We start from the raw sequence: 27,761 nt of genomic DNA, 5'->3' as shown, positions 1-27,761 counted from the left end.
ATCTTTAAACATGCTTTTTGACCATTCGTATACATTTTTTTGGTCAAGCCTTTTGCCCATTTTAAAAATTAGTTGTTCGTCTCATTGAGTTGTAAGAGATCTTTATATATTCTGGGTACACATTCTCTGTCAGATACATGTATTGCAAATGTCTTCTCCTTAATTTTCTACTTTGATTTTGTGTGTTTTTGACAATATAAAATCAAATTAAGTAATGTTAATACTGGAAGCATGATTGTTTAAGTTCACTTAAATTTATGTGAAAGCCAATTTATTCTTAATGCACAAGTCATTTAGTTCTTAGTGTAAGAGAATAGTTATGTTTTTGCAGAAACATATAAACAAAAAGGATATTATTTATATAGATAGTGTTAGGTGTGTGGCATGGGGAATTTTTAAATAAGCTTACTAGTTTTGAAAGTGATAATATTTAGTACTTCAAATTTTCAATTTTGGGTAATTCAGGCCTGTTCATTTATTAGTAAGTTAAACTTTTCTGTAAGTTTTTTCTTCAAAGGATAAATGAGACTATTAAAAGTAAATTAAAAGTAACTTTGATTGGGCTGGCCCCGTGGCTCAGTGGTTAAGTTCGCGTGCTCTTCTTCCGTGGCCCAGGGTTTCACTGGTTCGAATCCTGGGCGTGGACATCAGGCCACGCTGAGGCGGCGTCCCACATGCTACAACTAGAAGGACCCACAACTAAAATATATACAACTACGTACTGGGGCCTTTGGGGAGAAAAAGGAAAAATAAAATCTTTAAAAAAAAAAAAGTGACTTTGATCTTAGAATCTGGTATGTAGAAGTGATGATGATTGCCAAGCTTGGTTTGCCTATTTTGGTAGTTAAGGAAATTTTGGGTTATATAAACAGGTGGCTTTTGAGGGTATATATACTTGATTTCTGCATACTATTTTATTGCTGCAGTGTCAGTTCTTTCTTTGCTCGACACTTAATTTACCCCCACAGTAACTTTTAGTTTTTCTTCGTGGTATGAGTAATGCATGACACCTCCTCTTCCCTATTTAATAAGGGGGGAGGAAAAGCAAGCCTTTGGGCTTCTATGGGTTTTCGACACTGCTCCAGATGATCCTGTCCTTGCCCAGTTCAGACTTCTCAGGACTGTTGATTTGAGTAAGAAACCCCTGAAGCTAGCATTCCAGGCAGGCTACTGAACAGCCGAAGCTCTCTTACCTAGTCTTATCTCCGATAGCTTTCTTATACCTTTCCTCTACTGAGCTCAACTGGACTTTTTACTAGTCTCCAGGAAGTTTCACATCGAGAGTCTGTGCTCTGTCCTCTCTCTGGAATGTCTTCCCTACCATTTTATCATCTCACGATGCTGTTTGGCCTTTTTGGCTCAATACACCCCTTTCCTTCTCCCGACCAAGCCAGACAGCTTATCTCCAGCTTAGAAGGAAATACCACAACACATCTCTTGTGTGTTTTTCACTCTCCCTCTCCCCTTCATTTTAAGCTGTTTTACTCATCTACATGGTAGAGGGTAGAAAAGAGTTTTGTACATAGTAGATAGAAATAAAATTTTGTGAAACTGATTTAAAACCAGAGTTCTGAAAACTTGGAAGATCTCTTCTTTTGCAGCAACTCGATAAATAATTATTTAAATAGCACCCTCTACCCGTTAAAGCAGAGCCTTCAAGATTCTATCAAGTAAGTTTTGCATAGCTATACTGTATCACCCAGTAAACTTGCTACCTCTTGTGAAGTACTATTATAAAATTTTAGTTTGTATCCTTAATATACTGTTCATTAAAGTAAGAAAGCTTGAGAAACTGATGGAAAAAAGGGAGCATAAAATAATGATTCTGCAGATTTATCTCAGGATGATCTTCATCCCTCAGTTGCATTCATGTGAGTTAAATTCATACATAGCATATTAAGATGTTTCCAGCAAGTTAAAAAAAAGTGTCAAAAAGACAAAACATGACTTTTATCATTTTTAGTGCCTTTTTTTTTTTTCCGTGTTGAGGAAGATTCACCCTGAGCTAACATCTGTACCAATCTTCCTCTCTTTTTTTTGGTATGTGTTGTTGCTGCCACAGCATGGCCACTGCTGGGTGGTGTAGGTCTGTGCTCTGGAACTGAACCAGGCTGCCGAAGCGGAGGGCGCTGAATTTAACCACTAGGCCATGGAGCCTTGGTTTTTGATTCTAAAGACTATCTGAGAAGTACTCTGTAAACAAAACAAATATTTAAGAAAATGAGTTGATTTTCTTTAAACAGTGGAAGAATTTTAATCATCATTAAAGCAGCTTTTGTATGTTTTTGCTGCTATAGCCTATAGTGAAGTTTCACTGTATTCTATTTGTAGTTACATGAGTACCTAGCGTGTGCCTACGAATAGCAGAACCAATCACCGTTTACTGAGAACCTGCCCTGTGCCTAATATACAGCAGTCTCTAGACCATTTTATTTTTGAAATTTGTTGAAAATCATGCATTTTAACTATTTAAAAATAAACACTGTATATATTATTTGCTAAATAGGAAAAGTGTTATCTGTCCTTTGAATATTATATAAGATTCTATTAAGATGAACTTTATAATTTTTTAGCAGTATAATGATCTGTCATATTAGGTGGAAAAAAAGCTGCAGTGTGAGTATTCTTTTTTGTAAATTCTGATCTAAAATGTTTCTATATTCAAATTATTTAGTAGTGCAAGCAAAATTATTTAAAAAATAGCTAATGGGTACTATGTATGTGTTACCATGCAAACTATATGGGTCAGAAAAGGTTGGGGAAATGCCCTTCCAGAGTAATCAATAAGGACTCTCAAATGACAGAAATGTTGCTTGAACAGGGTTAGAGGAAGGAAATGATGAGTTGTTGTCCCACTTTCCCTCGTAACTGCCTCTTTGGAGAATATTTGTCTGCTTGAAATACAGAGCTCAAGTTAGCTATAAAGAAGGTATTTTTATAAAGAAGATATTTTTAAAGGGCAGCTGGATATTGTGCAAAGAACGTAGGCTCTAGGCCGGGCTTTGCCATTAAACTAGTTGTATTTCTTTGTCAAGTGGCTTTTGTCGATCTCATCCCCATTGCACAATGAACAGGATGAGCAGGTAACCGAACCACTTGTGATTGCTGAGGATCTACCCTGTGCCTTCAAAGAGGATGTCTCCGTTTTGCAGATAGAGACATAGGGGCTTGGTGGAGGTAACTTGCCTAGGTGCACACAGCCGGTAGGACCAAAGTCCTTTAGACAATAGGCTCTTGCTGCCCCTGGGATCCTTTGTAGCTCAAATGCTGGGATGCTAGGTTCTTGGTTTCTATTACCCACTTAGAACTATTCCTCTGGAGAGTTTGAGAAATATTGGCCTTCACATTGCTATCACTATCACAGGTAAATGTGATTCTCCCTAGCTCGTATTTAATTGCGTCACTATATTATATGCATTTCTCCCAAATTCTTGTATCAATTAAAAAAACTCATAAAACATCTAATGCTTATTATAAGCCTATTTTTTTCTCTTTTTTGTCTCTGCAATACAGGCATAGTAGCACCTGAAAGTTTTTTATGATGTATCTGACTAAATTAGCTTTGTGAATTGAGATATTGTGATTTACAATAAGAAGTTTATATTTGGTCTTCATTTCTGGCACAGAGCTCCTAAAACCTTTGGAATTTCCTAAGTGATAAGAGCGATAAAGGTATCTTTTGATATTCATAGCAAACCCCTTTCAGCCACACTTGCGTTTATGTAATGAGATGACTTCTGGAATGCATCTAAGGATGGGGGCTGGTTGCCAGGGGAACAAACCTTGAGATTAGAGAGTTGGAACTTTCAGAGTGCACTCCCCCCCTCCCCCCAGCCCCCCACCTCCAGGGAGGGGAGAGGGGCTGGAGATCCACCTCAGTCAGCAGTGGCCAATGGTTTAGTCAGTCATGCCTACCTAAGGAAGCCTCCATAAAAACCCGAAAGGACAAGGGTTGGAAATGCTGGGTTGGTAGACGTGTGGACATGCGGGGAGAGTGGCGTGCCCAGGGAACATGGAAGCCTTGCACCCTTTCCCACATACCTTCCACTATGCATCTCTTCCATCTAGCTGGTCCTGAGTTACATCCTTTTATAATAAACTGGTAATCCAGTAAGGAAACTTTCCTGAGTTCTGTGAGCTGTCCTAACGAATCAGTTAATTGAACCCAAGGAGGGAGTCATGCGTACCTCCAGTCTGTAGCTGGTTGGTCAGAAGCACAGGTGACCAACAGGTGGACTTCAGATTGGCCTCTGGAGTAGGGGTGGGGCAGTCTTTTGAGACTGAGCCTTCAGCCTGTGGGATCTCATGCTATCTCCAGGTAGATGTGTCAAAATTGAGTTGAATTGTAGGACACCTAGCTGGCGTCGCAGAGAATTGCTTGGCGTGGGACAAACTACCACCCTTTTGGTGATCAGAAGTGTTAGAAGTGAAGTACTATTCAGAGTATGGTGTGTATCGTAGATGAAAACAATAGAGTTTCTCTTTACACGAATCTACGTTGGCAATTTCAAACTTATTTCCCAATTTTTCCTATACAATTTACTCTTTTAAAGAAATGAAAGTTTTTCTTTACCATTGGTCTGGTGTCACTTGTTATCGACTAACAACCTGTAACTAAACAGCTAGCCGCACCTTACACATCTTTTAGAAAAGAACATTTCTTCAAACTACTTATTGGGTGCCTCAGTCTCTAACCTTTAGGGCTCTTCAGATGAAGGCTGAGATCCTCTTTCTGGGACCTTCTAGAAAGAGACTTTCTATTCTAGGGAAAATACCAACTTTTAAATCTAGACTGCCAACCAAAAAGTCCTGTCTTTTCTGGCCCCAGAGTCTAAAAGTCCTGAATGTTAGGCACTCGTCCTACCCTCTCGTTTTCCCACATGGAAGTGCTGGGGCAGAAGTCTTTTTTTCCTGCCTAAAAACCTTAGTATTAGTCTGGAAATTTCGGGGAGCTAATTTCAGGGATTATACAGCAGGTTTCCCTTTCGTTCATGAATCTTTTTAGCATTTCCATAGATATTTGGAGACTCAAAAATAGAATTTCATGGGGCTTAAGGATTTGTGATAGCTGATGGTATAGTAATAATTCAACACTATATTTGGTGAAACAAATACTGAAAAATATCATTATTGTTGTTAAAAACAAGACAACAGTACCAAAATGGAGTCACTTAGGCTAAGCCCATGTCACCAAACCGAGACTTACTGCTGAATTACAGTTTCGGCTCTGCCAGAAATGGAATCTTAAGCCAGTTAGTCAGGAATTACCTGGTCAGCACTAGTGAGGTAATCTGCCTCAGGAGACCCCTGCCATCCTCTTGCTACAGCCAATCCACTTTTTGCTAGTTTAACTTCCTTGTCCTCACTCCCTTCTGCCTATAAAAGTCTTTCATTTTGTACAGCTCCTCAGAGCTCCTTTCTGTCTTCTAGATGGGATGCCGCCTGATTCGTGAATTGTTGAATAAAGCCAATAATAAGATCTTTAAAATTTACTCAGTTGAATTTTGTTTTTTAACATTGTAAATAATACTTGAAGGGTTTGAAGTTTTCTAGTACCTCACAGGTATAATTATATTTGTGATAAACCTTAAGTTCAGGAAAAGCATGAAAAGGCTTATAGCTCATAACTGCCCCTACCTTTTTCACTTCCATCTTGTCCCCGAACTACTACTAATTCTTAGTAATAGAGAATGAACTTCAGGGCTGAGATGAGCCAAAGGAGTTCTGAAGGGTCTCTGAGGAGTTCTGTTGGTGTCCACAGACTAAAGAAGTGGCTCTTGTGAGCATTTTTACCTCCCTGTAGTGTACACCAAACTCAAGTACTGAAACTACCAGGTAACGGTTACTTGGTTATAGGATGCCTGGAAATTCTGAGAGGTTTTGTAAATGCTTTGGAATTAGTAATTTGAACCACTCAGTTCATTGTGTGATTTGGTCTTCAGATTATAGAGGATGTTGCCTCTTACTTGGGGGTTGGGATATAGGGTCAGTGTACAAGGCAACAATACTGTGTTGGCAGAGTTACCCATGAAAAGTTCCTAGGAAGATGCCATATCATGAATAGCTTCTCTTTATGTCCATAACCAGCCTGTCTTTCCTCTTGTAGGAGAACAGACCACCGTTCTTCTGTTGAGCACAGAGTTGTTGGTTTGTACTTAGGGGCCAATACTATATGGAAAGTACGTATCTTTGAGGACTAGAATCACTGAGGGCTAAAGACAGTGTCAGAGACATACAGAGTAGGTTGTGGGAGGAGCAGAGTCCTGTCCCCACCTCAGGCTCGCTAGGTCTAGACTTATTTGCTGGAATGATGGGTAGATCCCTTGTATTTATTTAAATTGAGTTTCTCTTAAAATTTTGCTCAATGTGTATCGTTAAATTTGTGTTAGATGTAGGCTTGTTTGAGCTGTAAGATTGAAAGTCAGCTTTCTAGAAGGAAGAAGATCTGTCATCAGACTTACCTTTTCTTTCTGTTTGTTTGTATCAAATGGAGTGTTGAAGAAATAGCATGTATCTCATGTCTCATCTTTGAATTATAATGAGTTGTATGTCATAGTTTTAGTTTCTGGTACATAAGTTTTTGTTCTATTTCCCTCTAGTGTCTCAGTAAACTGAGTACATACCCAACAAAATGAGAGGATTTAGCTTATAAAATAGATTTAGTATAGTTTTCAAAGAAAACTTTACCTTCTAGATGTCAATTTAGTTAATCTGTTTTCTCTGTCCAAGCAAATTCTTGAAAACCTTTATGATAGTTCAGTTCTCCAGTTGGTTTAAATATGTATGGCCATGTCTTTTCTAAGACATGTCTGTGTAAACTGATAGAACTTTTAGATAAACACAGGAATCCTGGTCTGTAGACTCCATGTTGAATTTATGAGTTTAGTTTACTATTCTGCTGGAAGGAGCAAAATGATCTTATTTTTGTGGAAAATACATTACTGCAGAGTATTCACTTTTGCTGTAACAATCAAGTTAATGTTTTCTGTCATTCAGCTAATATTGCCACATTACTGTAATTTTCCTGTGCCTTTTAACACTACTGTGCCTTTTTAGCCCTACTTAAACCAGGGCTACAAATATAATGTGTATTTTTTTCCTTATTTTCCTCTCTCACTAGTCACTGGCATGTCTGTTTCCTGAAGACTTCTTCAATAAAAATGCTATTCCTAATACTTTCTCGTCTGTAGTCACATGTCAAATGAGCCACTGAAGTTTAGGTACTGAGACGCCACTTGTATCTTATGCACTTGTGTCTCTCACAGGACTTAGCACTTTCAGAATGTTCCAAACATTCTCGCTGACTGTTTGATAATACTCTCTTTTCCTGGCTTTCCCAAGTCCTTCAAATGGAAGTTTCAGAGGTTTCTTCTACTAGCATTTTGCAAGTCATTTGGGTGGAATGTTTGGGTCCAACAGTAGTGAGCTTGTATATTTCTGTCATTTTTCTTCTTTTTAAATGAAATTAGAGGCATTTTAAGAAGTGAAAAGGTCCCTGGAACAAGATTTTTATTTTATCGTTCTTTTATGGGGTGGGCTGAAGTGTGTGTGGAGAGTTGGTTGGAAGGATGAAGTTGTTTTAGGTACGTAAGCAGGAGGGCCACAAGAGTGACCTTGACCATTAATGACACCTCCTTATAGTGATGACGAGTAGGACAGATGGGTGGAAACAAGCAATTTGTTTAAAACAAATGGTTAGATATTAGTCTCTTTGTTTGGCAGATTTATGGCAAACTATCATTTGGATTCTGGAGTTTGAGTTACAGCAAAATATCCCTCATTAAATATTCTTCATATAGATTTTTGTTTGCTTTTTTTTTTAGTTTCAAGAATGGTGATTTCTAGGCTCCCATTCTTATAAATATGTCTTTTAGAAATATGTAATTTGATAGACAGTCTAACAATTGGGAGAGGATATTTGCAAACCATATATCAGATAAGGGGTTAATGTCCAAAATATATAAAGAACTCACATATCTCACAACAACAACAAAAAACCCAGTTACAAAATGGACAAAGGATCTGAACAGACATTTTTCCAAGGAAGATATACAGATGGCCAACAGGTACATGAAAAGATGTTCAACATCACTAACCATTAGGGAAATGCAAATCAAAACTACAATGAGATATCACTTCACTCCTGTCAGACTGGCTATAATCAACAAGACAAGAAATAACAAGTGTTGGAGAGGATGTGGAGAAAAGGGAACTCTCATCCACTGCTGGTGGGAATGCAAACTGGTGCAGCCACTATGGAAAACAGTATGGAGATTTCTCAAAACATTAAAAATAGAGCTACCATATGATCCAGCTATTCCACTGCTGGGTATTTATCCAAAGAACATGAAAACATGAATGCATAAAGATATATGCACCCCTATGTTCGTTGCAGCATTATTCACAATAGCCGAGACTTAGAAACAACCTAGGTGCCCATCAAGGGACAAATGGATAAAGAAGATGCATGTATACTCAGCTATAAAAAAGATGAAATCCAGCCATTTGTGACAACATGGATGGATCTTGAAGGTATTATGCTAAGTAAAATAAGTCAGAAGGAGAAAGTCAGATACTATATGATCTCCCTCATAAGTAGAAGATAAAAACAATGACAAACAAACAAGATACAGATTAGATTGGTGGTTACCAGAGGGAAGCTGGGGAGGGGAAGGGAGGAGGGTGAAAGGGGTGACTGGGCACATGTGTATGGTGTTGGACTGTAGTTAGTCTTTGGGTGGTGAACATGAGGTAGTCTACACAGAAATTGAAATATAATGGTGGACACTTGAAATTTATATGTTATAAACCAATGTTACCTCAATAAAAAATTTTTAATTATATAATTTTAGTATACTGCCCATTCTAGGCAAATAGAAAGGCAGGGTATTGTTATGATTTCTGATTCATATGGTGTCTGGATCTGTTTATGGCAGCTATTTTCAAAGTGTGGTCTGTGGACCTTGGGTCTGTGAGGTTAAAACTATTTTTGTAATAATAAGAAATTATTTGCTTTCTTTTACTGTGTTGACATGTGCACCAATGGTGGGAAAGCACTGGTAGGTAAAAATTGTTGGCACCTTACCATTTGGAGTAAAAAAAAAAAAAAGCCAATTTTATTTGAGAATGTCCTTGATGAAGTAATAAAAATTATTAATTTTATTAACTCGATTTCGAATGCATGCAGTTATCGTATTCTGTGCAGGAAGATGAGAATGTGCATAAAGTGCTTCTGCTGCGTACAAAGTAGGAGGGCTCTCGCAAAAGCACTTACGGGATTGAGTTGCAAACTGCATTAGCTGCTTTTTTCATGGAGAACATTTTTACTTGAACACCAGTTTTACTTGGAAGAGGGGCTGACAGGCAAACTCTGATCATTCAGACTTGGGTATTTGGCAAACATTTTTCAGCGAAGTGAGCCTGTCACTTCAAGGAAAACAACTGACCATATTTGTTACCGATGATAACATTTGAGCTTTCAAGCAAAAATTAGAATTTTTGGAAACCTTGTATATGTTGCTGTGAGCTTGACAGCTTCCCAGTAAATACCTAAAGACTTCTGTGATGACATCAGTGGGTTTAACAAATAGGATTTTTTGAAAGATGTCTGCTTCTGGAAAGTCTGCATAACTCAGTGGACCAGTATTTTTCAAATGAGGAGTGATGATGTTATAAAATCATGCATGAGATAAAGATTCATTCAAAGTAAATAGACCAATGAATTTTAATGTAGCAGAGTACGAAAAAGTTTATTGATACAATTTCAGATTCTACATTGCAAGTAATCTTTTTAGAAACTACCACTGCTTACTGATGAGTAGTGGTTGTCTTGAGGAAAAGCACCTATGAGGTTGAATTGCAAGGTGAACTAGCCACTTTTTTCATAAAACAGTTTTGGAGTAATATCAGAGCATGAGATTCACAATTGCCCTCAAAAGGCTATTCAAATATTCTTCACTTTTCTAGCTAAATGTCTGTTTGGGAATGGCTTTTCTTCATATTCTTCAACCAAAACAACATATTGGAGCAGATTGAATGCAGAAGCAGATATGAGAATCCAGCTGTCTTCTATTGACAGATATTAAAGAAATTGGCGAAAATGTAAAACAGTGTCCCTGACTGATTTTTTAAAAAGGAAAATAGTTTTGTTATTTTTGTTAAAAGATTTTATTTTTCCTTTTTCTCCCCAAAGCCCCCCGGTACATAGTTGTGTATCTTTTTTTTTAGTTGTGGGTCCTTCCAGTTGTAGCATGTGGGATGCCGCCTCAGCATGGCTTGATGAGCAGTGCCATGTCCGCGCCCAGGATTCGAACTGGCAAAACCCTGGGCGGCTGAAGTGGAGTGCTGGAACTTAACCACTGGGCCACAGGGCTGGCCCCTGGAAAATAGTTTTTTAAAAATAAAATATGTTACATATATTGGCATGTAATGGGCTTGCTATTACTTTTTTTCCGTCCCTCCCTCCCTCGCTCCCTCGCTCGCTCTCTCCCTCCCTTCCTCCCTTCCTTCCTTTCTTTTATGGTAAGGAAGATTGGCCCTAAGCTAGCGTCCGTGCCCATCTTCCTTTGTTTTGTATGTGGGATGCCTGCCACAGCATGGCTTGATGAGTGGTGCTAGGTCTGTGCCTGGGATCTGAACTGGCAAACCGTAGGCCGCCAAAGCGGAGCATTTGAACTTAACTGCTGCATCCATAGGCTGGCCCCAAAATGGCATTAACTTTTAATCTTTGTTTATTTGTTCAGGATAATCAGACCTACTGGTTAATCTGAACAGTGACACCTAGTAATTCTTGAATGCCAGTTTCAATGCCAGTTGAAAATTCTGTAAAGCTGTGTTGATTGCTAGAGCATTGTTGAGTTACTAAAATATGTATTGGATAGATATTTAATCCTATTATTTTTGGAATCTTTACCAGAAATATTTCATTGCATATTTTTGTTTTTTCTGCTTTATCTCCCCAAACCCCCCTGTACACAGTTGTATATCTTAGTTGCAGGTCCTTCTAGTTGTGGGATGCCGCCTCAACGTGGCCTGACGAGCGGTGCCATGTCTGCGCCCAGGATCCGAACCCTGGGCCGCCGCACCAGAGCGTGCGAACTTAACCACTCGGCCACGGAGCTGGCCCCCCCTCACTGCATATTTTGCTACTGGGTTTGCTGGTTGGTGGGAACAAAGTGCAAGCTGGTGAGATCTCTCCCTCCTCCTGGCTTTGCAGCGCGCACAGAGGGTGCTCCGGCCGCGGTGCAGCCTCCTTCGTGAACCAGCCCTCACCACACTGCCTTTTCCTTGCTTGCGTGTTTGGTTGTTTTCATGGCGGTCAGCACCATCTTACATAACTAAACTTTCTACTTTGTTTTTGATCCAAGTAGATTTGTTTCCATCCAATTAGATTTTAGGTTCTATGAGGTCACAGATTTTTGTGTTTTATTTTATTACTGAGTCTTCAGTTTCTATAATAGTACCTAGCATGTATTAGATGTTCAGTAAATACATAATGCATGTATATTAGCACTTCTCTCTATTCAAACTCCAAACTCAAATGTTCTTTTCTGTGTTATGTATTTAATGCGAGATATCTCCCAGTGGGCGCAAAGACATGTTTCTCTGTCCGTCTTAAACACAACTAAACTGGACCTGAATCCTATAGAATCCCTTCGATTTGTCTGATCGGTACATGTGTAATTGGTGGCACAATTGTTTTCCTTGGTTCTGATTCTGTATTTCTATTAATATAGCCTAAAAGTGCATTTTTTTAAGTAGACGCCATCTTATAAGCTCATATGGAGATCTTTTTCTCCCCCCACATCTAAATTGTTCAAGTAATGTCTCAGTTTTTTTTATTTTTGTTTTCTGTTCCAATAAAACTTTATTTATGGACACTGAAATTTGAATATCAAGTAATTTTCACGTGTCATGAAATATTCTTTTATTTTTTTCCAAGCGTTTAAAAGTGAAAAACATTCTTAGCTCATCTACCATACAAAAACAGTGGTGGGCTGAATTGGACTCATGGTTTGGCTGTGTTGTGCTGACTTCTGCACCAGTGATCGAATTGAAAGAAGGACATGCTATGCTATTGATTTACAGAAACAAAGTGTATATCTATGAATATTTATCTTAATTGTGCAAAGGTACCCTAGTCGTTCACTGGAAAGAGCATTCCCAAACTCTTCCACCAAAACTAACAGTGCAAAAGCTCGCTTGAAATAGTAATTTCTTTTTTTTTTAAATTGAGTTAATGATAGGTTACAATCTTGTGAAATTTCAGTTGTACGTTAATGTTTGTCATTCGTGTTGTAGGTGCACCACTTCACCCTTTGTGCTTACCCCCCACCACACCTTTCCCCTGGTATCCACTAAACTCTTCTTAGTCCACATTTAGTAATGTCTCAGTTTTAAAATAGTAGAATTATATGTGGGAATTTCCACCTCAAATTCCTTTGAAGTTAAGGTTTATAAAAGTACCAGCTGTCTTAGTTTCTACCTGTTCTCTTTAACGTCATGTTTTTAAATAATTCTAATCATCTGTGCATATTTTTTGTTTTTTCCTGTTTAACATTTTACATAGCATTTTAACTTTTTAAATATTTTCATATATATTACTACCTGTTATGTTTATCATTTTAAAAAGTGGATGCCATTTTTTAAAATGAATGTCTTTATATTAGATTTTTGTATAACTTAATTTTCTTTTTTTAAAAATAACTTTATTTTAGAATAACTTTAGATTTCTGTAACCGTGGTACATTTGTGAAACCAACGTTAGTATGTTACTGTTAACTAAACTGGAGACTGTATTTGGATTTTCCCAGTTTTTCCACTAATGTCCTTTTTCTGTTTCAGGATCCAGTCCAGGACATCACATCGCATTTAGTTGTACCCTTAGTCTCTTCTGATCTGTGACAGTCTTTCCTTGTTTTCATGACCTCGATAGTTTTGAGCAGTATTGGTCAGGTATTTTGTAGAAATGTCCTTCAGTTTGGGTTGATCTGATGTTTTCGTGCGATTAGACTGAGGTTGTGGGTTATGAGGTTTTGGTGAAGAATACCACAGAGGTGGGATGCCCCTCTCATCACATCACATCAGGCATACACGACAGCAGTGGCTTATCAGTGATGTTTTAACCATGATCACTTGGCAAAGATGGCGTCTTCCGGATTTCTCTGTTTCCCTTTCCAGACTCTGCTTTGGGAGCGACTCTGAGTGTAGCCCACGGTCACAGGGAAGCGCATTGAGCTCTACCTCTCAGGGCAGGGAAGGATGCATATATATTATTTGGAATTTCCTGTAAGGAAGACTTGTCTCTTCTTCCCCATTTACTTATTTGTGTAATCATTTATATCATAGACTCATGGATACTTACTTTATTAATTTGGTTATAATATAATAGTATTGTGATTTATCTTGCTGCTCAAATTATTCCAGCTTTGGCCATTGGGAGGTTCTTCCGTTTAGTTCTTGTCTTTGTCATGTCCCCGTCCTTTCATCTTGTGAGCATTCCCTTACTTTCTCCTGCAGATTTTCTTGTATTCTCCCTGTCCCAGCCCTAGAACCAGCCATTTCTCCAGAGCCCTGCTTCCTTGTACTGAGAATGGTATTTAGAAAAAGAAGATAAGGGTGCTGGGTGTTGTACTACTGGAATGTCACTGCTTCTAGGCTGTCTGTGGACGGAGCTGGGAAATAAGTGTACATCTGCTAACTCGTGTGATGCGTATCTCTATTTCTGGATCTGCATATATAGTAAATATGAGTTCACACTGACATTGACATCTCTGATTCCAGTCCATCACCACCCCTTGCTTGTTTGTAACTAGTACCCTGGGAGAAGATTTACCAGTTAGAGTACAGGGTTTATGTATGGTTCTTACTGTCTTTCCTCTGTCGGGTCAAAACAGATTTCCACAGTTGCATAGGTCAGCTCCATTTCCCCCACCCTTTTCCATGGAGTTATCCCATAAAGTTTTAATACAGTTAGAATCATTGTATGGTCTACATTCCTTCCTGAGATCCCTGGACATGCTGTTTTGTTTTTACTTGCATATAGTCTGTCATTTTGAAAAATGACCGTTTTCACATTGGGTTGTGGTCTAACTTAACTTTTTTATATGAATGTTGTAATTCCTGATCTCACTCACTCAGCCACTGTGGTTGATGGCCGATACTTGGGTGGTGCCTGCTGTCTGTCAGGCACTGTCCTGTGCACCTCACATGAGTTTACTTCTCATCATGACTCTGTGAGGTAGCGACTCTTGAGTTAGCCTCTTTTTCATGAGGAGAGGCACAAAGATGTGTAGTCACTTGGCCGGGTTCACACACAGCTGGTCTGTGGGAGACCTGGAATCGGAACCCAGGTAGGCTGGCTTTGGAGTCTGCAGTCTTGCCTTTTGTTTAAGGCCCCGGACAGGACTTAGAATTTAATAGGACCAAATGCTGTCTTGTTCGTTTATTGTTCAAACTTAGTTTAGAATGGAGAGTGCTGCTTCCCACATTCTTTGCCCCATACCCCTACGGGCATTATTAATCACGATGGCACTCGTTCCTGCCGACTTGGAACGTGGCCTGGCCTCGGAATCCTTACAACACTCAGCGTGGTTTCGTGAGATGGAGTCGCCTGTCTTCTTTGGGTCTTCCGCGCAGTGTGCAGTGCAGTGGCTGTGCGCCTGCTTCTCGGATTCCTTGTGCGTGGTCTTCCTGTTCCCAGGGCAGGCAGTGGCTGTCTTTCCCCTCAGGCGTAAGATCTACTGCTCTTAGGTAATTAATTTTTATCTCCTACCAAGAGCTACATCTATGTGTCTGTCTAGGTTCTCTTTGTATTGTTCTCATCTTTACCTACAAAATCTTATTTACCATTAATTTCCTTTTGAGTTCATTAAAGCAATGGATTTTAACTTAAAAAATAAAGGAAATTGTTAAATGAGACTAACAGCTGCCCTCTAAGCATTTTGAACATAAAAGCACTGTTGAAGACTGGTGATTTTTCAAAATAGGCAATTTTACAGCAGTCATGCTGTGAAGTAAAAAGACATTTTCGTTAGGAAAAGACATCAAGAATATTGCAATTGTATTACTTAAGTTTTGTTGGGTTTGGATTTGACCTTATTCTGGCGTTCAGTTAAGAGTAAAGTTAATGCTGTTGACTTAGGTAGGAAGGATAAGTGGTACATGTTGTTTCCTACTTAGTTTTTTTCAGACAAGTAGAAACAGACCTGAGCGAGGCCAAATGGGTGGCTAGTGCCTTAATTAGCAAGTCCTTTAGGAGTGAAGAACCTTTAAAGAAAGGTGTCAAGGGCACTGAAAATGCCTAGGGAACTTTTCTTTTAAATTCTTTGGTCATTGGCAACTAAGTAAGGAGGGGCAGGAACGTTGTCTTGGGTAAAGGTCCTTCACGAGTGGACCAGGGTTGGCTCTGATAGAGAAGAAAGCTGGCTCTTTGGGCTGCGTGGCCGGGTCACCGAAGCGGTAGAGGGGTGTCTTGGCCACGTTGCCAGGGCTGTGTAAACCTGAGAGGGGGGGCGAAGCTCCTTTGCTGGTGGGACCCAGAGCCGCACTGTGTCACCGCTTCTTCTGATGATGCCGATGCCGACGAGGAAATAGGTCGTGAGAACCCATCTTATGTTCATTCAGGCATTATTGTCCACCGAATCTCAACACCGATAATGTGTCTTAGACCCCTTCCGTATTTCATGTGGCAGAAAACCTAATCCAAACTGGTTTAAGCAAAAAAGGGAATTTCTTGACTCACCTAACTGAACAGGTCCAGAGTTGGTTTGGCAAAGTGTGCCTGGTTCAGGGCTCAGTGATAGGACTAGAGACCATTTCTTGGCTTTGGCTGTTTTTTCTTTTTCTGTTGTTCTATGCAGGCTCTTCTCAGGTGTTTGCAAGTTGGCTTCTAGCAATTCTAGCAACTCTTTGGGTATGTATTTCCAGGTTCAAATCTCAGTGAGCGTTCTTGTTCTCACATTGCAGGCAACCTCCTGAGATTTTTCCCTGTGATAGGACAGAGTCTGGTCAGGTAGCCAACCGTGTGCTGGGGGCTGTCCGCAGGAGCAGTGGGCCTCGGCCAGGCCAGGACTGCAGGCTTCCTCCCTTGTAGGGTAGTCCTCAGAGAGGGGTTGCTGGGAAGTTCCCAGAGAAATGAATTGATGCAGGGTGGCGGAAATGACCCTGACTGTTCTAGTGGGATGCAGCTAGATTACAAGGGCATGGTGTTCAGGACGTTTGAGTTTGGTTTGATTTATAAAATAGACTCTAGCCTATGTAATTTCCTTAATTCCATTTAACCTATATATGTATGTAAGTCTATAAGGCTTTACTATATTGTAATAAGGTTTTGATGGTACCCTGCCATAATCTGGTTTGTCTTTTGAATTAAAGCATAACTGTTGTTTTGGTTTCACTGTATACAGGTAGAATCTTGTTTTAATGACTTGAGCTATAATCTGTTTTGAATAAAAGAAGCTGTTTTCATATTCTGGATAAAAACCATACTAGCGCCATTTCACCTATGAAACTAAACAAATCTTTTGAATGAGAAATTTAAAAATTGGATGTATTCACAAATCACCATCCATTTAGTGGCAAGTCATTTTAATAAAGGTTTCTTTCTGCTAATATATGAATGTTCAGAGCTGTATCTTAATACTTACTGGGCTGTGGTTTAGTGGAAAATGGCATCGGAAGATCTGATGTGAGTCTGCCTTCGTGGTGGGAAGGAGCAGGAGGGCAACTGACATTTGAAGGCTCTCTACATGCCAGGCGGAGAGCTAGGTGTTCTGTGTGTGTATGGTGTTTGTAGCAGTGTTGAGGTCGGTGATGTTACCCCCTTCTTTGGATAAGGTCTTTAAGGCAATATGAACGTCTTTAATAAAAAGGAATTCCAGGAACTCCAAGTTTTATACTCAGGATCTTTTAATTGGAAGGGCAGCTGGATCATAGGGTCCTAATTGTCCCGGAGACTCATCTCTCATCTCCTCTTGGTGGTTTCTTGGTAATGGGGAGCATCACCCTCATTTTCTGTGCTTAGGCATGGCAGGCACCTTTCCTTTTCATACCTTGCGGCACAGCTAGACTTTATAGACTTGTTTTTTTTTTCCTTAAGGAAGACTGGCCTTGATCTAACCTCTGTGTCCATCTTCCTCTATTGTATATGTGGGACACGTGCCCGCAGCATGGCTTGATAAGTGCCTCTGATCCAAACTGGTGAACCCTGGGCCGCCAAAGTGGAGAGCGCAAACTTAACCACTAAGCGACTGGCCATGCCCCCATTTTTTTGTTTTTAAATCTGTTGTTTGCCAGGCACACAGCCAGGCTTTGGGATTTTACAAATAAATAAAAATGGTTCTTGCTTCTGAAGAACTTACAGTAGGGGTGAAGTGGAGTGAAAACACGAAAATGTGATTTTAATGTGTTGTAAATGCTATGAAAGGGGGAGGGAGTTTGTTTTATGTAAAACATTCTTCTAAATGGTGCCTTAAGTTTTATTATTTTTTTATGGATCTGGATGTTTATCCCTATACTTTGAAAGAACAGTCTGGACACTTAGATTTATTTCTTAAATCATAATTCAGAGGTCTTGATCCTTATATTTTGATAATTTTCCTTAAATGAATTACTCTAATTTTTCTCATTTCCTCTCTGTTGTGTGTGTTTACTAGATCATCCTATAGCTTAAAACCTTCACGTATGTGCTGCTTTATTTGGAAGAGCTTTGTGAGATTTATAAACGTGGAAATTTATCCGTATATACCCTTTTACAGAGAGGTTGGTTCCAGAGCCAATTTTGAAATGTTCTGTTGTTGATCTTGCACCTTGTTTAGTTCAGTAACGCTTTGGCCAGAGATGTTTTGTCATGACATACTTTTCGTTGTTACTGATGGTGGAAACATCATCCAAGGTATTCCAGAGTGTGAGGCCAGGAGGGTTCTGCACAAACATGACATGCTGACTAATGTTGTGACACTTCTTCACCAAGACATAAAACGCGCACTTACAAAAAAGTGCGTTGTCGTAATACCCACATTGCACATCAGTGAGAACTAAATGCCACATTCCTATTGTCGGTTTATCAGGGACGGGGTGCTGCCTCCAAGGACCAAGAATGTGTCAAGGCAGCAGGTGGGACTAGTTGTGATTAGTTTAGGAGCTAAGAAGCCACAGATATCCCTTTTTATCTGATCCTTTTCCTTCTAGTTCCTAGGCCTTTGAAATGCTAAATGTCTGAAAATAATTTGCATAGACTTACTTGAGCTTCTCTGTCAACTGGCGGATATGAAAGCAGTTGCCACAAAGTTATATTTGAAATAAAGCTCCGATTTCTGCCTAACTTTGGTGTCTTTTTGCCCTACCTCACTTTCTTCCTTTCTTCTTCCTCGCTTTCTGCTTTATCTCAGGGATGGGGTCGTCTTTTTGAGTTTAGTCTTCTTGGTCCTAAAGACTCCTCTTCAACCCACAGGCAAGGTCGCACTTTTAATCTTCCCATGAGAAGTAGTCCTCCGTGATCTCTTTCAACTGCCTTGATCCTAAGTTCTGAAATCTCTTCATTCTCCGCCTTCCCTCAGTCTTTGTAATTTGGGGTCATTACCTGATTTGGTGCCCACCTTTGTTAGCGTGGTCTACTGGCCAGACTTCTGCCTTTACAGCCCATATCCAGCTGTTTCTTGCTCATACCTTAGAGTCTCTTCCATTCTTTCTTGGCCTTTGGAAATCCAACTCAATCAACTGTTAAGGTTGAGTTGTCACCTTTCCTGCCATCCTTCTGCAGTTCTTATGTTCTCCCTCCCTAGTACTTTGCATATACATCTCATTGTAATGTAGCTTCTTCTTTTCCACCTTCTTAGGTAAGACATAAGTTCCATAAGGGCAGGTTCTGTGTTTCATTCATCCTTGTGTATTCATTGCCTGGTTCATAATAGTCATTTATTTCATGCTTTCTTTGCCCCTCTTTCAGCTCTGAATCATCCACCCTCTGCTTTCTTTATCATTGTTGGGTGGTTCAATGTTCTTACAGAAAGTTACCCACTGACCTCTGGGCTCTTTTTCTTCCTCTAAATCTTATCTCTTTAAGCAGTTTTCTCAATGTCTGGGGGTTTTATGTAAACAGGTAAATGAAGCCCTACTCAGGGCTTCAAGCCAGAAAGTCATCTTCCCCCGTATTTAAATCACCACTAAGTTTTCTCCTAGGTAACTCTTGAATTCATTTACTTTTTCTCTCATCACCAGCATGGTCATAGAAGCCCCGCCATCTCTTGCCTAGAGTCTCTACTGCAGTCCAGTCTCACCTGTCCTCACCTGTGCACTTTCTCTTGTCCCCTCCCCTGCACCTGTGCTGCAGTTGGCTGGTCTTTCTGAAATGTGTCTCCCTGCACCCCTTTTACTTAAAATGCTCAGTGGCTTTCCATTGCTCTTAGATAAATTGAAGCAAAAATCCTTAACATGGCACTCGTACACCATCTGACGGGGAAATGTTGTTCTAATCTTTTCAGGGTACAAGTATGATTTTAATACTTAGACAAGAAAATGTTCTAGAAAAGGACACTTGTTTAGACTTGAAGTGGGCACTCTAGTATGAATTCGACATCTGGTGAACTCTAGTCTTTCCCCACATTTGAGCATAATTGGTTCCTAGAGCCTGCAGCCAAAGATAAGGCTCAGGGATTTACTTTGCATGTGCTGCACTCCTTTTTTCTCTTGCTTACCAGAGAACCTCTCATGTGAATAAAGTAGCTCAAGAGACAAAAATACAGACTTTATCACAGTGTTTAAAATCACGGTGTTTAAGGTGAGAAGCACAGTTAAAAGTGTGTAGTGGGAATACTTTAATTTGTACGTGTATATTATACTATATATTTTTTACTTTTAGTGCTGAATGTAAGTTTTTCTTTTTTTGGATTTATCTTTTTCAGTTAGTCATTTATGGCTGTAATAGCTGACTTGATGAAAAACTTGAGTATGTTTCTACGTTTTTTTCACTCCACAAGTATGTATCATAGACTAAAAACTACCTTGTTATCGTATACTTAATTCCTGCAGTGGGATCACATTTCTGTAAGACGGCTGCTGTTTAGGAGTGGAGAGTCTTTGTAAATAAAAATATCTTTTAAAAGTTGTGTTAAATAAAAATGTACACTTGGATGAAATGCTTCAAGGATTTAACCATACAGAACAAATGAGCACCCGGTTTCTGCAAATCTCAACAGTATAACGATGTATTATTTCTTTTGTTAATTGTTAGTTTGCTGGGGATTAAAACACAAGTGATCATATTAAGGCTGGTTAGATTAGTGATTTTAATATGAAACCATTGCTTTTAGAATAATCATGGGCCAGACTGGGAAGAAATCTGAGAAGGGACCAGTTTGTTGGCGGAAGCGTGTAAAATCAGAGTACATGCGACTGCGGCAGCTCAAGAGGTTCAGGCGAGCTGACGAAGTAAAGGTATAACTTCATCTTTTGTGAAAATGCATATACAATGAAGGATAGTTTTCCCCCCGAAGATAAGTTTTAGTTGGAAAGGGTATATTTTCAGCCAAGGTCATATTTACAGTAAGATAAATGAAGACTTGGAAGTTAAGATTCTTGAATCTGTCTTAATTAACATAAAAATTGTACCATATGATAATGGAAGGATTTTAATCTAATGCTTATTCAACCTGCTTGGAAGTTACTATCTTTTTATAGTAAAGGTACCTTTGTATTGCATGTGTAGACTTAGGACCCAAATATAAAGGCATGTGTTTCATGGTTTTATGTTTTGAAAGTCATTGTGATTTTTTTTTTATTTATACGAAGTTAACAAAGAAAGGATGGAAATAATTTCCTGTTCCCCTCCTACTCTCAATAAAATAATAGGTGTGGTGTTTTTGTATTATTTGAATGTGGGAAACTACAGCTTAGTGTAAAATCTATATGTAGTTGAGAGAATGTTCTTGATATTTTTGAGAAATTACTAGATTTTAATCTGCTGTAGAGATATTACAAATTTTCTAACAATGGACAATTTCTTTTCTCCTCTCCTTCATTTTTTTAAAGAGTATGTTTAGTTCCAATCGTCAGAAAATTTTGGAAAGAACAGAAATCTTAAACCAAGAATGGAAACAGCGAAGGATACAGCCTGTGCACATCCTGACTTCTGTGAGCTCATTGCGCGGGACCAGGGAGGTTGGTTAACTCACGCGCTGTCGTAATTATCAGTGCATTCTGGTTTTCACTGTTGGAATGTTGGTTGGTTATTGAGCAAACGTCATTGACCTCAGAATGTCTGTTTTTATTGCTGTTTCTTTTTAATGTGCAGCTGTTCATGACTGCATTAGGTAACACTACTAGCTGTTCCTATAACCGAGCTCTAGTGTTTAGAATGTACTTTCGCTGTTAGTAGGTAGATTTGTAGATTTTTATAAGACTGTTGATTAAAAGAAACTTTTAAATTAAATACTCTTTAATGTCCTCATCAGATCACTATTTAGAACAAGGCTTTCTGACTCACACTTGTCTTTTTTTCTCTCCTTTAATATGAATTAGCCATGCTGTAAGAAATGTTTCCTTTTCATTCATTTTCATGGAATAAAAAAGTTTCTTATACATTTTGTTCAAATTCTAAGGCTCTCTATAAGAATTTTTAAATTTGGTGTTGAGAGATTGTAATTTCCTTTTCTATAGCATTTTCTGAATGAATGACAGATTTTAATCACTTTAATAAATCCTATTTTCAAAGGAAGGCTGTAAGTCTATGGTAGATTTTATAATTAAATAATGCAGTGGCAGCAAGATGAAAAGAATATGGCAGAAGCTTAACCAGTATAGAACCAGTCAGGGTTTTGGTTAGATCATTCCTTGTCTAAGTACCTGTTTTGTAAAGGAAGACATGGCATAGGATCATGCTATTTGAGTGGGCGCTGAAGCAGAAAGAGGGAAGAAAGTGTTTTGGGATTTAGATTACACCATGTAGTAGATGATTGTTTATCTGAGTATCTGAACATGGGAAGCATCTAAACAATGGAATTTGTTCTAAAATAATGTTTTCAGTGAGTAGCCATTTTTTATATACTATTGTAATAATCAAGCAATAATTTGCTATTGTATGAGATCTTGCTGTTACCAAGATTGTGTGACACACTAGCTTCAAACATGTCAGAACTATCATAGGATCTCAGTCTGTGCTACAGACATGATCCTAGTGATGATTTCAGTGCTGGTACTGGTGGTCTTGATGGTGACACATGACTTGGAATGATTCTTAGTCATTTATGCATTTTGTCAGGTGACAACTCTTTAAGGCTCTGACTTTCAGTTGTGTAAATATGTATTATATGCTATGAACACCTTCTGCATCCTCTGGGACAGGTCAGTGCCTACATATTAGAGGTAAATGATTTCTTATTAATATGCTAAGGGGGAAAGGGATTCTTTTCTATGCCAGTCAGCATGTTCTCAAAAGGGATAAGGATGGAGTTTCTAAGTCATTCTTTTGAAAGTTTTGTCTGGTGACCTTTTGGAAATTTTGAGGTGAAGGCAAAAGAAACCTTGTTATTTCTGCCTGGAGGAATAAAGATTAGAAATTTGGAGAAATAAAGTAGAAACACATGGAATACTTATTTTTGCCATCGATTACAAATCTAAAAATGCTACCGAAAGCCCAACTTGCGTTTATAATAAAAGTTAACAGCAATGATGATTCTGGCGCTGTGCTACGTACTCTGCACGTTACCTGTTTAATCTTTGTGATGGTTGTATTTCGCCTTTTCTCCCCCAAACAAGGAAACTAAGCCTTAGAAGAGTTAAGTCAGTTTGCTTGCTCTAACGATCTGATGTGGACCCAGAAGAGTATACTTTGCTTGGACACACTAAGAAATTAGTAAAGTTCATTATTTATGTACAACTTGAATTGCTCTTAATATAATTTTTGGTGTTAAAGAGTATAGTTTATTCAAATTAATATTTACTAATTGAATTTTGCTTTTAATTTTGTCAAATGGAGATAAAAGTCATTGAATGTAAAGATATCTAACTTTTTGTTGTGAGTTTATGTGAAAAATTGTAAGAAGGCTTTAGCACTTTAAATAAAACAAAATTGTTTTCTAAACTTAGTACCTCCCACAGGTTGAGAAAAACCATTTTCACAAAATAGAAGGGCAAAGGAGGAAAGTAATCGCAGCCTCAGGAATTGAGTTTTGTTGTGTGGAGCTCTGACCCTGTCAAGCGCCTTCCTTTCGGAGCTACTCTGGACGATAGCAGATTCTGCTTCCAGTGATCCCTCTTTACCCCCCACCCCCAACCCCCTTTAAAACCATCATCACTGACCTTTGGAAGCTGAAGGTTTATACAGTTTGTGATAAGCTTTTTGGTGTTATCACAATAAGTAATAAAATTTTAGGGCTGGAAAGGACTTCAATGATCTCTGTCTGAACTCCTTACTTTTCAGCTATATCTCTGTTTATTTTTTCTTCAGTTTGAGCATTTCCAGCTATATATCCATTTCTTTTATATGCTTTAAAAGTTGGAGTCGGAAGTAGGTCAGAAGCAGGAGGATAAATAAAACGTTAGCCTGATTTTCAAAGACTTTCCTAGTAGTAGGCTTGGTAGAATTTTGGATTGCAGTGTTGATCCAAACACCTAAAGTCTATGACTTTCAACATTTGGAAGTGCTGTGTTATAATGTTGTTTTAACTAACTGCTTATTTTTATAAGCGGATCCTTTTATAAGTGCTGTCTTCAGTTTAAATCCTTTGCTGCATGGTATCAATTCAATGAGTTGTCAGTTTTCACTCAAGTCTTCATACTTTATTCCCTTCTATACTTGCAGAAGTAGATCCACCTAGTTTTAAAATGATTGATTTTTATCTAAGTTATTTTAGATATTTATTATGAAGAATGTCTGACAAGTTTACTTTCTGATCTAATGAAGGGACATTTATAGATGCTGACTTCAGATCAAGGAGCCCTGCAGTGGAACATGGAGGCCACATCTTTAGTATATTGTTTTCTTAGTGCGTGTTCTTAAGATACTTTTGGGTACTTGTTTTTTGGTGTTGAGGTTACAGAACCTAAACAGTGTTGCCCATAGAATTTTTATACGGAACGTGTCTATTTTTTCTTCTTAAAAATACTTAACGACTTCTTGAAGACAGTGATTATAATATCTTTCACATTTATTTCCTTTGCTCTTCAGTTAATCTTTTTAAGGAGCATTCTGCTTAAAAATGTCATTAAGTGATACAGGCCAAGGGATGTACACCTTATTGTCATAGAATGTGGCTGTTTTTCAAAAAATGTTTCTAGGTGACTTTCATTACTTTGTCTTATCAATCAGTAAAAACCTTTATCTTCTGTAAGTCTGCACATTGGTAGTCATATTCTTCAATGTGTGTTTTTCCAGTTTTAATAAAGAAATTGGTTTAGGAGTTACTTTTGTAGCTCTTATTAGTGCATTTCTTTTCGTACGTTTGTCCATTTCTTGCTAAAAACCACAAGGCATTTTCTCCTTCATTGATTCTTCATGTCAAGATTTTTATTACCTGTATGTATTATGACTGAAAGAGAGGCGTGCTCAAATGATGTCTGTCTTCTGGACAAGTGGTATGATTGGTTTAGTAATTTACAAATATCCTGCCAATATGCATTTTTAGATTCCCAGGAGAATATAATCATGTAAGAATTCTGTCTTATTTACTAATGACAAGAGTATTTTTTATGTATATTTAAACATGGGACTTTTTTCAGAATGTTTTAACATACAAGCAGCATCAGAAAGACCACCTAGTCCTCATGTTCATGAAGAATTAAAAATCTTTTGGACCTTTCAGTACATACAGGTTTGTTCTTTCTAGTGATTATCTGAAATGATTTTAAGTCCATCACCTATCATTACTTGCAAATGAATGTTTTTTGGAGAGGCTTCTGTCAGAATAACAGAATGTGCCAGTTCTTTCATATGTTTGAAATTTGGACTTACTATTTTTGTTGAAGGAGAGGAAAATTCTTGTTTACATGCAAACGCTTGATTGTATTATTTATTGATTTGGTAATACGCTTTCCTCAGTTAATTGTAAGTAGAAATTTAGTTACTATTTACAAAGAAAAAATAATATGCTAGTGTACGCAATGTATAATTTAGTGCTCTTAAATACACTCAACTTTCAACACAGTAACGTACTTTCTTTGCTTTGTGAGTTTTAAGATTACAGGATCAATAGGTCTAGAGTCTCATGGGCTATTTGAGGAGACATGGCAGGGAGCTAGGTCATTCTTCTCAGAGCGGAGAAATAAATGGATGGTTCTCCCAAGTGTCTGTTCTGGCTCTCAGTCTCAACATATCCATCGTTTCTTGGTTCCTCAAGGGACTGGTTCCCAAGTTGTTTTCTGCTCTTTTCTTCTCTTAACCATTTGTTGGTGTTTACTTGGAGACTTGAGTCTTTTGTTAACTCTACCAGTCCTTCCAACCATCTAACTTTTCAAATCACTGAGCCTTTTCTTCCTTTCTGGCTTTGTTTCAGCTGAAATAGATGGAACATTTCTTAAATGAGCTTAAAGGAGTCGTTCCTTTTCTTTTGAAAGGAAACGAATATAAGCATTTTATGTCTTTCCAAAAGGTCATTAAAAAAAGAAAAGTCGCTTAGGATGTTTAAGTTTATATTTTAAATTTAAGATCATGTGTCTTAAGTTTAAAAAGTGAACTTTTCCAAAATGTCAAATGTTTATTTTGTGCAACTAATAAACCAAGAGAAGATACGTTTAGTTTGTAGTTTTTCTCCTAGAATACCATCTATAGTTTGTGTTTTAAAAATTACTGTTCAGTTGATCAAGGCTCTTCCCAAAATGCAAAACCAAATTTTGACAGCTATTTTGAAAACGAAGTGAATGAAACAAAACCAAAAGAAATGTTTGTCTGGTCTGCAGTGTTAAAAATTGTTGCTCTGAAGAAAAAAGAAAATTTTGTTAGATCTAGAACTTCTGTCCCATTTTAGCTGGATTATGTGGATTGACTTAAATTCACTGCTTAGGATTCTCTCCTCTTCCTGGTAGAGTTTATGGGAGAACATTTCTCTGGTCCATTTTGCGAGGGTTGGGCAGGTTTCGTTGAGCCTGCCTTAGCCACTGACGAGGCAGTTTATACCAGCTACTGCGGATACCTGTCAGGTTGATGAAACTCTTTTGTTTTTTATCTTTTTAAATTAAGAGTTCATTGTAAAATGATAATTGTAAAAATTGAAATAACACAGAAATATATGAAACAGGAGGCAAAAGTTCCAACCCCTGTGACTTATTCTTTTAGATTTCTTTTTCTGTATATGATAAACACGTTAATAATAATGATAATACTTATTTTATTTTAAAAAGTTACTCCCAGAAGAACATGCCTGCCATTTTGAGCCCTCACTTTACAACCTCTCTCCAGGTCTTCAGTCTCTTTAATAATGCATAGTGTTTGATACTTTGGATATACCATAATTAATTGCCCTATTCTTAGTTGATGAACATATAGGTTTTTATTTTTATTTTTTTACTTTTGCAATTAGTGTTTCAGTGAATATCCTTCATACACATCTTTGCATTTTTTGAGTAATTTTGTAGGAAAAGTTCCTAGAAATAGAATTACCAGGTCAAGAGGACATGCATATTTAAAATTTTAAGAGAGATTACCAAATTGCCTCCCAAAGGTTTTACGTTTACACTCACCAGCTGTTTATAGAAGTGTCTGTTTATTTGTATTCCCATTGTAAAGTATTATCAATCTTTTAAATCTTTGTCAGTGTGAGCGGTAAAAAATTATTATGATTTGTTTGCCTTCCTTATTCAGTGAGGTTAAGTATCTATTGTTTTTTTTTTTATGAATTGGCTATTAGAGTCTTGGATCTTTTAAAATTAGGTTGGACTTTTTCTTGTGAATTTTAAGGACTTTTCGTATATTATACATATTTTTTATCATCTGGTTTGCAGATCCCCCCCCCCAATTTTGGTGTTATTTCTGGTATATTTTTTTTCTACAGAAGTTTTAATTATTTATGTAGTTAAATTAGAATTTCTTTTGATTTCTGTGTTTCTAATGGCTTAGAAAAGTCTTCCTCCACTTCAAGATTATAAATTATCCATCTTCCCTTTTAGTTCCCTGCTTTCGTTTTTATGTTTTAGTATCTTTTAATCCACTGGGAATTTCCTTTGGTATAAAGAGTGAGTGGGAGATTTGGTTTTTAATTTTTTTACATTTAGTTTTGTAGTTTCAACACTATTTACTAAATAATCTGTGAACAATTGAGGAGCAGTTATAAATCTGTTTTGCAAAGATCAGTAGAATCAGCCTACCCAGTAGGTGGTCACCTGAGCAGGTTTCCCACTGAGCAAGGACTTGGTGCCTCTGCTCAGAGCCTGGGCCTGGCGATGGTCTTGGCTCTTCACTTTATGCCTCTACTGCTCCATAGTGTCCACCCCCACAGCCCTCCTGGAAGGAAGCGAGGCTTCAAACGACGTGGAAAGCATGGGCTTACATAACTCTTTGTTCTGTTTCTCAGTTTTTGTTTTCTGTTGTTGTTTTCAATGACAGAAATGGTCTTATTTTCCACTCGCCGGACTATTCTTGAATTAGGTGCTTGAGTTTGCATGGAATAGACGAACATGGTTCTGGTTATCTGCTTCATGTGCTTGGTTGAGTGTTTTTGTAGTTTTACCGACTTATGTCCTGTGACTATTGTTGTGTTTCTGATCTCCAGTGTTTTAGCCAAACTGTAGATTATGAGATGATTTATTCTAACCAGCCCCCTTCAGACCCAGAC

General features: G+C 38.1%; 1 protein-coding gene across 24 annotated transcripts in view; it reads left to right on the top strand.

Annotated features, from left to right (window-relative positions):
- The window catches only part of EZH2 (enhancer of zeste 2 polycomb repressive complex 2 subunit), a 66,459-nt gene that overhangs the window by 6,664 nt on the left and 32,034 nt on the right, over nt 1–27,761 (top strand). For 14 of the 24 annotated variants that reach the window (XM_070618029.1, XM_070618023.1, XM_070618042.1 and 11 more), the window contains exons 2-3: nt 20,310–20,433; nt 21,028–21,156. In XM_070618029.1, coding sequence (XP_070474130.1) covers nt 20,317–20,433; nt 21,028–21,156 — 246 coding nt within the window. In that variant the 5' untranslated portion in view covers nt 20,310–20,316. The remainder of the gene's footprint in view (nt 1–20,309; nt 20,434–21,027; nt 21,157–27,761) is intronic. The other 10 variants (XM_070618038.1, XM_070618034.1, XM_070618044.1 and 7 more) reach the window with 1 other exon arrangement.

The sequence above is a fragment of the Equus przewalskii genome, chromosome 4 (genome assembly GCF_037783145.1).
Source record: "Equus przewalskii isolate Varuska chromosome 4, EquPr2, whole genome shotgun sequence".
NCBI classification, from domain to species: domain Eukaryota; kingdom Metazoa; phylum Chordata; class Mammalia; order Perissodactyla; family Equidae; genus Equus; species Equus przewalskii.
The sequence above is the reverse complement of the archived record's forward strand: the minus strand, read 5'-3'. Positions and strand labels throughout refer to the sequence as shown.